This window comes from Camelina sativa, chromosome 2, assembly GCF_000633955.1.
Source record: "Camelina sativa cultivar DH55 chromosome 2, Cs, whole genome shotgun sequence".
Lineage (NCBI taxonomy): Eukaryota > Viridiplantae > Streptophyta > Magnoliopsida > Brassicales > Brassicaceae > Camelina > Camelina sativa.
The window spans coordinates 12624218-12638712 of record NC_025686.1 but is presented as its reverse complement, the minus strand read 5'-3'; the positions used below and the strand labels follow the sequence as shown (position 1 = coordinate 12638712).

The window sequence follows — 14495 nt, the reverse complement described above, 5'->3', positions numbered from 1 at the left end:
TTACAAGATTAGAGAGTACATACTAGAGCATATGATAAACCGTGAATACACTTATTAGTTATCCAAAATAATCACTAGTGATTCTTTTCCTACCTTTTAAAAAACATTAAATTTGATACATTTTTCTTTTCATGAATTTTATCCAAAATTTAATGCGAGATAAAGTATAAGATATTTCAAAAAAATTTATAACATGAGCCATATTTTAATATGCATTATTCCAAAAGTTTTTGTATTAATGGTGATTACAAGATTAGAGATGTAACATCCGCGAACCAATTTTTGTAGATTTGGTGTGGGTGTCGATCGACACACATGGTGGCATCGATCGACACCATGTTTTTCCGGTTTGGTCGGGTTTGATTTAATTGTCGATTGGTTCGGTTTGGTTCAATTAAAATCATTAAATCATGTGTAAAAGGGGAAAACGACCCTAGGTCGTGTTATTTTGTTGGTAGTCGCCGCTTTTGAGAGAAAGAGAAAGAGAGAAAAGAGAGAAAACGTTTCTGTGACTTTCTGGGTTTGTTCTTGGGGTTTTTGGAGAGATCTGAGGCTGTAGGAGGGTTAGCTGTTGCTGGAAACGAAGGGGGAGCTTCTGGAGGTGTTGTTTTCCACGTTTCTCAATCCAATCTTCCTGTTCTTGAGGTGAGTGCTTGACCATGGTTGATCTAAGCATGAGATCTCTCTTGTTTGTGTGTTTTCTTTGCTGTTTGTGTTGTTTTGTTGCTTGGGTTCGTTGCTTTTGTGATTCCCAGTGATTTCTGAGGTAATTGGGTGAGTTTGAGACGGATTCGAGATGATTGGGAAGGAGAGTTCGATGTTCGGTTTCGCGCAGATCGTGTCTGCAGAGGAGGCATCGATCGACACTAGGAAGCATCGGTCGACACCATTTGGAGTGGCATCGGTCGACACTGTTTAGCATCGGTCGACACCATTGTTTGTAGCATCGATCGACACCGTGAGGCATCGGTCGACACTGGTCTCAGTCGAGACTTGATTTCCTGGTTTGATGTATTGTTGTGTGTTGTTTGTTTTGCTTAAACTTGAGGGTCTCATATGCTTGTGTGTATAACCCAGTAGATGGGAGGACGGCCTCACTAAGTATTTATGATAATACTTACGCATCTCAATTGTTGTTTGTGGTGTGCAGGTATGTGACGTGGAATCATGGCGATGAGGAGGAGGATGAACTAGGGTCTCGTTTGTGTGTTGTTGGTCTTTGTTATATTGTTTAGGATGGAACCTTGGATAGAGATATGTTAGGTTGCTGGATAGAATGGATAGAAGTGTTATTGTATTGGTTTTGTATTATTGATATGTTTCCGCTGTGCATGTAATTGGATGTTGGTTTATTATTGGTTGGTTACCGTGTGTGGGTTGGTTTGTTTAATTAAGTAGTATGGGATACCTAATTATATCTTGTATTTAATTATTAAAAAGAAAAAAAAAAAAAAGGGTCGGGTTGTTTCAAGAGAGTACATACCGGAGCATATGATAAATCATGAATACACTTATTAATTATTCAAAATGATCATTGGTGATTGTTCTGTTACCTTGTAAAAGATATTGTCTAGATTCATAATATCATTAGTATAGTACAAAATTCAAGTTTTAAAAGTTTAGTTTATTGATTGGATGAATTTGAGTCGGTCAGATTTTTTTCTCACTTATCAAATTTTAAAATCTTCAAAATCTGATGGAAAAATCAACATATAGATATTATAAGCTCAAATATAGTTAATTAAAAAACATTTAGATGTAAGTTAAAATAAATTAGAAATGTAGTTATGTCAGAAAAATAATTAGAATGTATCTATTGTTGATATCAATTTTTCTGATTTTGTCTTCCCTTCCATCTACACCAAATGACATGTTGGAGAGTTCATATTTTTATAATTATAAGAATATAATAAATAAGAATAGAGACAAGGACCGAGAAATAACCCATCATCGTAGAAGTATAACACATTTTAAGCATTCATATAGTGTTTCTCATTCACAAGAAATTTGTTAAGAGGCTAATTGAAGAAAATCAAACCATAGCAACATATTGGGGAGTCAAAAAGAAAGTCAAATATTAAAATTGAGTTAAAGGATATATAATATTGTAAAACCACTCGCAAAGAGATAAATATTTATCAATTATTTTTTTTACGATTGAGACTAAAACATAATTTTTATTTGTTTATTTTCATGGTTGATGAGTTTCGCTAATAATTTTCTGGTTATAGAGATCTAGCGAATCATCATATAAATCTTGACCGCATCCATATATTAGAGCTTTGGAAAAGATGGAGGGAAAAATGAGATTTATCTAGAAATATTTGTAAACTATTATCAATACTCAATTTTCGTTTTGAATGTCTGAATATGGTCTCTACACAAACCTCATGTGTGTAAGGCTATCTCCAATATATATTTTATTTTTTACTCTATAATAGAGTATAGTTTTTTTCAATGTATCAATCTATTTTATAGAGTTAGTTTAAAAAAGTAATGTTGCATATGGAGTAATACTACCATTTACTCTATTTTAGAGTAAGATATAGATTAGGGTTTAGAGCAAATGCTACTCTATAACAGAGTATTGACTTTAAAATAGAGTGGAGTTGGAGATGCTCTAAGAATCTAACAATTTATCACAAAATAATAAAATCCAAAACAACCAAACTTTGAGGGATTTAATTACTTCAATCAAAAAAAATTCTGATATGTTTTTTTTATTTTATTTTGCATCCAAACATTAAGAACCACATATATAAAGGAACACATATTAAACATTTATTTTAAAAAATCATATTAAAAAATCCAATTCAAAAATATATTTATAAATTTAAGATATATCGTCAATATAAACTCTGCAAAAAAAATAGATACTCTTTCAAAAGCTCGTGATCAAGCGATGAGTAGTCTTAATAGAATCCATAGACAATCTATCCCCCGACTTCAACATCAGCTATGTCAGGCCTATCGAGAGGAAGAATATTATTGGAAAAATAAAAGTCGAAATAGGTGGATGCATCTGGGAGATTGGAACACAGCGTTTTTTCATGCTAGCACAGAAACAAGATATGCAAAGAATCACCTAGTCAGTTTAAAGGACGAATCCAATGATGTTTTCTCAGGTGACGTTGAAATTGGGAGGCTGGCTCAAAATTATTTTACGAAAGCTTACACCTCAAGCAAGGTTCCTGTCTCTCCGATCGATTTTGGGGATTTCCCTACCAAAGTGATGCAAACAATGAATGACGAGCTAACTCATGAGTTTTCAAGTGAGGAAATAAAGGAGGCCTTATCCTTCATTGGTGATGATAGAGCACCAGGTCCTGATGGGCTCACGGCGCGATTCTACAAACAATATTGGGAAGTTCTAAGTTCTGACATTATTCGTGAAGTCCACGAATTCTTCGAAACATCTTACATGAAACCAGGACTGAATCATACGAATATATGTTTGATTCCCAAGATTGATAGACCAGAAACTCTCTCAGATTTCTGACCTATTGCATTATGCAATGTACTATATAAGATAATATCAAGATGTTTGGTAAACCGCCTCAAGAAGCATTTGAATACTATAGTCTCCGATTCCCAAGCGGCTTTTATTCCGGGACGTCTGGTCACTGATAATATCATGATTGCTCATGAGGTTATGCACTCATTGAAATCAAGGAAAAGAGTGTCACAAAGCTACATGGCAATAAAGACTGATGTAACCAAGGCCTACGACAGAGTTGAGTGGGATTTCCTCGAAGTGACAATGAGATTATTTGGTTTTTCAGACAAATAGATTAGCTGGATAATGGGAACAGTTCGCTCTGTAAGCTACTCGGTTCTAGTGAATGGTAAACCTCATGGTACGATCGTCCCTGAAAGAGGCATCCGTCAAGGGGACCCTCTATCACCATATTTATTCATCTTATGTGCAGATATTATGAGTCACCTAATACAAACAAGAGTCCAATCTGGTGATATACATGGAGTTAAAATTGGAAATGGTGTGCCAGCCATTACACATTTGCAGTTTGCTGATGATTCACTCTTCTTCTGTCAAGCAAATTCCTGGAATTGTAAAGCGATCAAAGAGGCATTTGATGTTTATGAATACTACTCAGGCCAGAAAATAAACACAAGTAAGTCTATGATAACCTTTGGATCAAGAGTACACGGACAATTACAAAATCGCCTGAAAAACATTTTAAAGATCCCAAACCATGGAGGTGGAGGCAAATATCTAGGTTTGCCTGAACAATTTGGTAAAAAAAAAAGTGAAATGTTTCATTACATAATCGAGAAAGTTAAACAAAGAACATCAGCATGGAGAGGGCGCCACCTATCCCCAGCTGGGAAGGAAATTTTAATCAAATCAGTAGCATTAGCCATGCCTGTCTATTCCATGTCATGTTTTAAAATCCCAACAGGCATACTAGATGAGATTGATTCCTTAATGCAAAGATTTTGGTGGGAGAAAAGCAATCAGGACAGGGGAATTCCCTGGATTGCTTGGAAACGTTTGTAGTATTCAAAGAAGGAGGGAGGCCTTGGTTTTAAAGATTTATCAAAATTTAATGATGCTTTGCTTGCAAAACAAGCATGGAGAATATTACAAAACCCTGATACACTAATAGCAAAAGTCTATAAAGCTCGCTATTTCAAAGACACTTCCCTACTTGATGCAAAACAGAGGAAAAACCAATCATATGGGTGGGCTTCAATTCTTGAAGGACTAAAAATCATAAAACTTGGCTCGAGATACATTTTAGGAGATGGTCTTTCTATTCGGACCAACCTGGATAATATAACTGCAACTCATTCACCAAAGCCTATTTGCACCAATGATCCAACAACCGAAGCAACTCTAGATACCTATATCATAAAGAACATAGACCATAGACACTGGAACACAGACCTTATTGCTGAATCTATTAGTCCGGAGGATCAAGACAAAATAAAGAACATCTATCTCCCAAGAAGGGTAACCGCAGACAGGTTAGTATGGAACTATAATAAGACTGGTGAATATACAGTTAGATCGGGGTATTGGTTATCAATGCACAACCCAACCCAACAAAACAACCTACCACCTATTCCACATGGTTCGATTGATCTAAAGAATAAGGTATGGAAAATTAATATTCTCCCAAAGGTCAAGCATTTCCTTTGGCGTCTAATATCAAAATCATTGCCTACAATTACCCGCTTAAACACCAGAGGTATGAATTTGGACCCAGTTTGTCCTAGATGTTTCCAGAATGATGAAACAATCGAACATGTTTTAATCCTATGTCCTTATGCTCAATCAATATGGGAGTTGGCAAATATTCCTACAACCTCTCTATACTCTGTATTCTTAAACTGTGAAACGCTATTAGAAGGAATTTTTGAACTGCAACTCGAAACGGATATAACACCACAAACAAGGTATCTACCTTTTTGGCTTTTATGGCACATCTGGAAGGCTAGGAACAATTTTATTTTTAATGGCACCCAAGATAATCCAACAACCATTCTACTAAGAGCAAAAGCGGACGTTCGAGATTGGATCAGAGGTATCACAAGCCAAGACCATGCTAAAATCACTGCACCAATTCCCACTTCACACCATTGGAATCGACCTGACTCAACATCGAAAATTAAATGCAACTACGATGCTGCTTACGATCATTTAACTAACCAAGGAAAGTATGGTTGGATAATGCGTAAACATGATAGAACACCATTAAACTGGGGATCACTGAAGCTGGGACCGGTTAGTTAACCTCTGGAGGCTGAAGCAAGAGCTCTGCTGGTATCAATGCAACAATACTGGATCATAGGACTACGTGATGTCATATTTGAAGGTGATTGTGAGACCTTAACCAAGATCGTCAATCATACTGAAGTTGATATTTCTATTGAGCCTATCTACAGAGATATTATGTTCTGGTCTACATTATTCCAATCAGTTTCTATTGTATCTGTTTTAAGAAGTTGTAACAAAGCAGCCCATTTACTGGCAAAATATGGATGTTTGCATAATACTTATTATTCTGAGTGTTGTAATCTACCTTGCTGGTTAACAAAACAGTTGTATGAAAACATTTCTAATTCTTAATATAAATTTTATTTCGATGAAAAAAAATTTAAGATATATCGTAATTAATAAAATAAAATTAAATATATCTTGCGCATCGCGCGAACCTATTTCTAGTATATATCTTAGTTTTCTCTTCCTTTCAGATTGAACGTAGTATTTGATTTTCATGGCTATACTATACTTTGCAATTGGAGATCATATTTATACGAGGAGACAATATAAATTAATAATATACGGATCACAAAAGTTGTATCTATAGTTAAATGAAAGTATTTTTTTCTTTTTGTGAAAAATATCTGAGAGCTAATTAGCTAAACCATATCTGGTAATCCTCTTTTTAGATGGAACCTTTTTTTGTCGCCAAGATTGTAAATTTGTAATGTTATGCAGCAAGCTTCTTTGAGGAAAGTAATGGACAAGACCCCATGCATGATGCATTAAAGAGAAAATATATATAGCACGTATGGAACGGAACTTATGAGAATTGAATTTTGGATGCTGGTGGTTAAACGATGTGGTCCCTAAAATTGAAAGTTCAATTTGTGGCCTTAAAACTGTATAATAAATATCTTTACATACTCCCTCCGTTCTAATATAACTGTCGTTTAAGGTTTTTGCACACAAATTAAGGAAATTATTAAATTTTATGTTTTGCCCTTCATTAATATATTTTATAATTTTTTCATTGGTTGAAACTTTAAAGTAGCAGAGATAAGATTGGAATATTCATCAAACATCTGCATTGAAAATCTAAAACGACAACTAATATGAAATAAAAATTAAATCCTAGAACGACAACTAAATTAGAACGGAGGGAGTATATGATTATTTGCATGTACAGTATATCCATTTTTCAATGACTAATTTTTGAACCGACGTCAAGACGTGTATATCAATACAATAAAAGAAGGATGTGTTGCTCTCCTCTTCTGACACATCAGCCTCAACATTGAAGCATGGCTTGACACATCAATTAAAATCAATAGCCAATAAAAACATTTGAATTAATACAGCTAAGATTTCTAAACCAATTAAAAAACTATGTGCCACATCATGTTGTCTTTCACTTATTGAGTTAATTTTTACTGAGAAATTTTGAAATAGATTTTTGAATTGCAAGTGCTTCAACTTTTGACTCCGGCTATTGTACCTTCTCTTTTTTGGGGGTGAAATATGTCATGTTGCACTAATATTCTTACGGTTGATGTTTATTATTTTAGGCAAAGCTTCATTGGAAGAATTGTAGATGACCGTATTAAAACTTTCGCAGCAAAAGTCACAAAACAAGTTATATTAACCAATGTCTATGAACTGTTTTAGCATATTTAATTGAATATAAATACTCATTTCATAGACCTATGTAAAAAGTCCATCTATTTCGATTTCTATACTTCCATTTAGGTTTCTTTACTTGTGTTCAATAAATTTTATCCATGAAGTTTTATCAAAACCATATTTTCTCAGCTGATTGCAATTCAAATAAAAGTTAAAAATATAAATGTGTTGTATCTACATAATATGTGTGTAAAGACATAATATATTCTATGAAATAAAAAAAATAAGTCAAATTCTATAAAAAAAATATATATATGTTTAAAAATTATATTTATACTAAAAAATTATTCAAAATAGTATCTCGCTGTTAGTCATATTTTTTACACGTGACAATGAGTAAATTTGATTTATTTTTCTATTTTTTCTATAAGATTGTGCTAGATTAACATATTTAGCTTGAAGAACTTAATCATAAGCTTGTCAAGTGAATGATAAGCTTCCAACTTGATTGTAAGCTTATCAAGTGATTAAATGGGTTTGTTTAGTTTAGGTGTTAGGGTAAGATAAGAACAAATATAAATATGTTGTAATGTTGTAAGAGATAAATTATGTGAGATTTAGGAGAAAGTTTGAAGTGCCTAAACCTAAAGTACTCTAAGAGATCCATCAAAAACATTTACAATGTAAACATCAAAGAGTAATCTGTTTTACTATTCTAGAGGGTTTGTGAGTGAGAAACAAATCAAGAACTAATGGTTTGTAATCTCTCAACTATTAGGTAATAAAACTTAAAATATTTTCATAAACTAAATTTATGAAATAAAAAACTCAAGTATCATATGATGATGTAAATAATAATAATAATAGTAATAATAATAATTACTATTGAAATTATCAAAAACTTATATGAATTGATTCCAAATAACATATATTAAATTATGAAATCGAGAAAAACAAAACAGAAAAATATGATAAAATAAAATAAAAAACAAATCCTGCGGCGTAGCGCAGGTACCAACCTAGTATAACTAATAACTAAATCAGAAGCAAGAATCGTATACACGTTTACTATGACTACATTTTCTGAAGTTTAATTCTCTAACTGTAAACCCTATTCCATAAATGATTGAAAAAGCCAATCAATCAAAGTTTGATTTTCGATTTAATGTCTAAAACTGACAAAAAAATGTGAAGAAGTTTAGTCTTTTATAAGGTAGATGTGCGAAAGATTATTTAATTATTTCCAGAACATTGATTATCTGCAATTACCAACGTCGATCGATGTTAGAGGTGCTCACGTGGAGCTGAACCATGCATAAATGAAAACAAAAGAAGAACTATTTGTACTCACGAGTTTGTTTTAAAGAAGCTTCGTTTTAAAAATACTCGTGAGTTGTGTTAAAAAGAAACTTAAAACTATAAACATACAGTATGTACTATTTAGTCTGAAATTCTTTATAACTGCATAATTAATGTATACAGTGACTAATATAGATAAATGAGCGAGACGGAAGTGAACTCGTTATGGTCCACTTTACGGCCAGGGCGGACCTGGCTTTTTACTGAGTTGTCTAAAAATTAGTTAGACAGATGGTGATATTAAATGAGCGAGAGGGAAGTGAAATTTGTCTGTATTTCCCGTGCATGTTACCCTTTTTCCCCCACATGCCAAACACCCTAAATCCCCCCCTCTACTCATCTACGCTCTCGAGTATTTCTCTGTTTCTAGTCACTGTGTAACTGTGTTCAGTGAAAATGGATAACATAGAACCACCACAACCACCCTCTAATGGAAATATCCAGGCCGAGCCAGAAACAATGACGAACGAGAAGAAAAAGATGAAGAAGGAATCAGTTACATTGATGGGTTTGTTTGGTGCAGCAGATCATGTTGATTGCTTTCTAATGTTCCTAGGCGGTTTAGGCAATTGTATTCATGGCGGTACGCTTCCGTTCTTCTTTGTGTTCTTCGGTGGAATGCTAGATTCTCTTGGAAATCTTTATAAAGATCCTAAAGCCATATCTTCCCACGTTTCACAGGTTTCTTCAGAAACCACTAAAATAAGATTCTCTCTTTCTCTTCCTCTTGATTTTTTTGGTAATAAGTTCCTAATACTAATTTTGTTATTTGTTTCAAGAATGCTCTCTACTTGGTCTACCTAGGATTGGTCAATTTGGTATCAGCCTGGATCGGTACGTGTCTAGCAACATTGATCTGTTATTTTTAATATATATATATATAGTACTAATTAAGAACGCTTTTCATGTTTTAAAGTTGAAATGGTTTATTGGCAATTTGACAGGTGTTGCTTGTTGGATGCAAACAGGGGAAAGACAAACACGGCGATTGCGTATAAGTTATCTCAAATCAATCCTAGCAAAAGATATTACTTTCTTCGATACAGAAACTAGAGATTCAAACTTCATTTTTCACATCTCAAGCGACGCAATCTTGGTTCAAGATGCAATTGGCGATAAGGTAACCCTTTCTAATTAATTATAAGGACGAAACAAAACTTTGAAACTTGATGAAATGTGTTTTGTTTTTCAGACCGGCCATGTTTTGCGGTACTTATGTCAGTTCATTGCGGGATTTGTCATCGGTTTTTTGTCGGTATGGCAGCTAACGTTGCTCACATTAGGAGTGGTTCCATTGATAGCAGTTGCAGTAGGAGGCTATGCTATAGTCATGTCTACAATCTCAGAAAAGAGTGAAGCTGCTTATGCTGATGCAGGAAAAATCGCAGAAGAGGTTTGTTTTAAAAATTAATATAGTGTTTACATGTGAAAAAGTGTTACACAGAAAAGAAAAGAAAAAATGACCACAAAAACATTTTAAAGGCAAACCCAAACTAACAACATAATTTGTATGATGTGCTACAAAATGGGAAATCAAAGCAAAAACATTAATAAAACATTCGGATCTATTTTTATTTAATTAGTTCTTAACACAATTTTCTATTGATATATTATCAGGTTATGTCACAGGTGAGAACAGTGTATGCATTTGTAGGTGAAGAAAAAGCTGTAAAATCTTACTCAAAGTCTCTCAAGGAAGCTTTTAAAATCAGTAAAAGGAGCGGTATTGCTAAAGGTTTAGGAATTGGATTAACATTTAGCCTCTTGTTCTGTGCTTGGGCGTTGCTTTTTTGGTATGCAAGTATTCTTGTGCGCCACGGCAAAACCAACGGTGCAAAAGCCTTCACAACGATCCTCAATGTCATTTACAGTGGATTGTAAGTAAATATCCAAATATTTCTCTTGATATATCATCAAATTGCATCATACAAATCATTATCTTATATTTTTCAGCGCCTTGGGTCAAGCCGTGCCTAGCTTATCCGCAATTTTGAAAGGCAGAGTTGCTGCTGCAAATATTTTTAAAATGATAGGAAACAACAATCTTGAAAGTTCTGAGAGATTAGACGACAATGGAACATCATTGGAAAATGTAGCTGGGAGGATTGAGTTTCATCAAGTCTCTTTCGCATATCCTTCTAGAACAAGCATGGTTTTTGAGAATCTTAGTGTCACAATACATTCAGGCAAGACTTTTGCATTTGTCGGTCCAAGTGGTTCAGGGAAAAGCACAATCATATCATTGATGCAACGGTTCTATGAACCTAACTCAGGGGAGATTCTCTTGGATGGAAATGACATCAAGAGCCTAAAGCTTAAATGGTTGAGAGAACAGATGGGATTAGTGAGTCAAGAACCAGCATTATTCGCCACAACCATAGCTTCCAACATTCTTCTTGGTAAAGAGAACGCAAGTATGGTTCAGATCATAGAAGCTGCTAAAGCAGCCAACGCAGATTCTTTCATTAAATCATTACCCAATGGTTACAATACTCAGGTAAATTATCTGGTTTTTTGTGATCATAAATCTTGTCATATTTCTTGTTTGTCCAAACAAAAAAAAAAAAAAAAATCTTATATTTCTTATATTGGTCAAACCATTCCATATAGGTTGGAGAAGGAGGAACTCAGCTCTCAGGAGGACAAAAACAGAGGATTGCAATTGCTCGAGCAGTTCTAAGAAATCCAAAGATATTACTTTTAGATGAAGCAACAAGTGCTCTTGATGCCGAATCAGAGAAGATTGTTCAGCAAGCACTTGACACAGTCATGGAAAAAAGAACAACAATCGTCATTGCACATAGATTATCCACCATTAGAAATGTTGACAAGATTGTTGTATTGAGAAATGGTCAGATTATGGAAACCGGTAGCCACTCAGAACTTATATCAAGAGGAGGAGATTACGCAACTCTTGTGAATTGCCAAGAGACAGAACCTCAAGAAAACTCGAGATCAATTATGTCTGAAACTTGTAAAACACAAGCTGGATCTTCTAGTTCAAGAAGAGTTTCTAGCTCAAGGAGGACTTCAAGCTTTAGGGAAGAACAAGAGAAGACTGAAAAAAAATCAAATGGCGGAGATTTAAGCTCGTCTTCAGTGATATGGGAACTTATAAAGTTGAATGCTCCAGAATGGCTTTATGCATTACTTGGCTCAGTCGGTGCAGTTCTTGCTGGATCACAACCGGCACTATTCTCGATGGGGGTTGCTTATGTGTTAATCACGTTTTATTCGCCTTCTCCTAGTCTGATCAAGCGACAAGTCGAAAAGGTAATTGTTATCTTTGTTGGAGCTGGAGTAATAACTACTCCTATATATCTCCTCCAACATTACTTCTATACACTTATGGGAGAGCGTCTTACTTCACGGGTTCGCTTATCCTTGTTTTCAGGTAAACATAAACATTTTTTAAACATCTTGAGTTTGATTTAATGCTTTATTATTTATATATCTTTACAACAATTTCAGCTATCCTTTCGAATGAAATCGGGTGGTTTGATCTCGAAGAAAATAACACTGGATCACTCACTTCAATCTTATCTGCTGATGCAACCTTGGTGAGGAGTGCTATAGCGGATCGCCTCTCAACAATAGTTCAGAACATATCTCTTACAGTCACATCCTTAGGACTTGCCTTTTTCTACTGTTGGCGTGTTGCAGCCGTAGTAACTGCTTGTTTCCCTCTTATCATTACCGCTTCTCTTACCGAGGTAACTCCAAAACCAAAGATCCTCTCTCAGCTATATTTTTACTTTTGAAACCGAATAAGCTTGAATGCTCTATAATATTTCACAGCAATTGTTTCTAAAAGGCTTTGGAGGAGATTACACAAGGGCTTACTCTAGGGCAACTTCATTGGCGCGTGAAGCCATTGTGAATATAAGAACTGTAGCTGCATTTGGTGCTGAAAAGCAAATCTCAGAACAGTTTACTAGCGAGCTAACCAAACCCACCAAGAATGCCTTACTCAAAGGTCATATCTCTGGATTTGGATACGGTTTATCTCAATGTCTCGCCTACTGTTCCTACGCACTTGGTCTCTGGTACATTTCAGTTTTGATTCAGCGGAAGGAGACAAACTTTGAGGATAGTATCAAATCTTTCATGGTATTGCTCGTCACAGCTTACTCAGTAGGAGAAACGCTTGCGTTAACCCCAGATATCGTGAAGGGCACTCAAGCACTCGGTTCTGTTTTTAGGGTACTACATAGAGAGAGTGAAATACCTCCGGACCAGCCTAACTCAAGATTGGTCACTCAGGTTGAAGGAGATATAGAGTTCAGAGCCGTGAGCTTCGCCTATCCCACGAGACCCGAAATCACCATTTTTCAAAATCTTAATCTCTGGATTTCGGCGGGAAAAAGTCTTGCGGTCGTGGGAACTAGTGGTTCAGGAAAAAGCACAGTGATCGGACTGATCATGAGATTCTATGATACGACCAACGGAAAACTCTTTATCGATGGGCAAGATATAAAAACTATAAATCTACGTAGCTTGCGCAACAAGCTAGCATTAGTCCAGCAAGAACCAGCTCTGTTTTCAACAACCATATACGAAAACATCAAGTATGGGAACGAGAACGCGTCGGAGGCAGAAATCATGGAAGCCGCAAAAGCCGCGAATGCCCACGAGTTCATAATCATGATGGAAGAAGGATACAAGACGCACGTGGGTGATAGGGGAGTGCAGTTATCAGGTGGTCAGAAACAAAGAGTGGCTATCGCGAGGGCTGTTTTAAAGGATCCTTCAGTGCTTCTCCTTGATGAAGCAACAAGTGCTTTGGACACGAGCTCGGAGAAACTGGTGCAAGAGGCACTAGACAGGCTGATGAAGGGACGAACCACAGTGTTAGTGGCTCACAGGCTCTCGACCATAAGGAAAGCAGACATGATTGCTGTGTTACATAAGGGAGGAGTTGTGGAGAAGGGAAGTCATAGAGAGCTTGTTTCCAAATCTGATGGGGTTTATAAGCAATTGACGAGTCTTCAAGAAATGGTGTGACTGTGTGAGTGATCACTATTCACTAAATACCAAAAAAAACAAAAAAGTGATTTTTGTTTTTTTATGAAGTCTAGCTTCGGTAATTAATGATTGACTTGAATAACATAATGTCGATTTTCAAACTGACGCAACAAGCTTCGACGTTAATTTTTTCTTGCTTCGGGTTAGCAAGTGATGATCATGATCAATACAATAAAAACTGAATGTGTTACTCTCCAATGTTGACACCTCAGCTTTTTAGTTGAAAGAGGAGTTGAAACATCAGTTAAAACAGTTAGCCAATCAAATTATAAGAATTAATACAGCTCAATATTTTTGTTCAATCCACATCATTCCTTCTGATTTCTGTTATGGGTCCAGCCCAGTTACAATAATGTCGAAGAAAAACAGTAAAAATTAACCTGTGTATGGCAACTGAGGAAAGTGACGATTAAGGGACACAAGGTTACGTATTATTTGTAATCTAACATCATTTTTGGCAGTTTATTTTATTCTAAATAACAATCCGCACTATGTGCACAATAAAATAGTTAATAAATAATTTTACTGTAATTTATATATACAGAATCTATAATATTTATCGGTAAAATTATAATTTGGAATATAAAATTTATTTGTGTAGTATATATATTTTTTGTTTTATTTGAATATATAAAATTCTTGTATAATAATTAAGATTTAACTTATGGAAATTATTATAATATGGATTTTATATTATCTCACCATATGAATCAAAAGTTCTTAAAATTTTGTGGAAATGTAAGTAAGTAATGCAATTAAG

The 14495-nt window shown here is 34.9% G+C and overlaps 1 protein-coding gene across 2 annotated transcripts; it reads left to right on the top strand.

Annotated features, from left to right (window-relative positions):
- LOC104723165 (ABC transporter B family member 14-like) lies at positions 9028-13936 on the top strand. Of its 2 annotated transcripts, none has more exons than XM_010441488.2 (9): positions 9028-9391; positions 9490-9544; positions 9655-9830; positions 9903-10103; positions 10328-10587; positions 10664-11207; positions 11321-12104; positions 12182-12423; positions 12509-13936. In XM_010441488.2, the coding sequence occupies exons 1-9, from the start codon at positions 9107-9109 to the stop codon at positions 13712-13714; spliced, it is 3753 nt and encodes a 1250-aa protein (XP_010439790.1). In that variant the 5' UTR covers positions 9028-9106; the 3' UTR covers positions 13715-13936. The 2 variants fall into 2 exon arrangements, with proteins under 2 accessions (XP_010439790.1, XP_010439807.1); XM_010441505.2 differs by having other exon boundaries at positions 9201-9293; positions 12509-13935.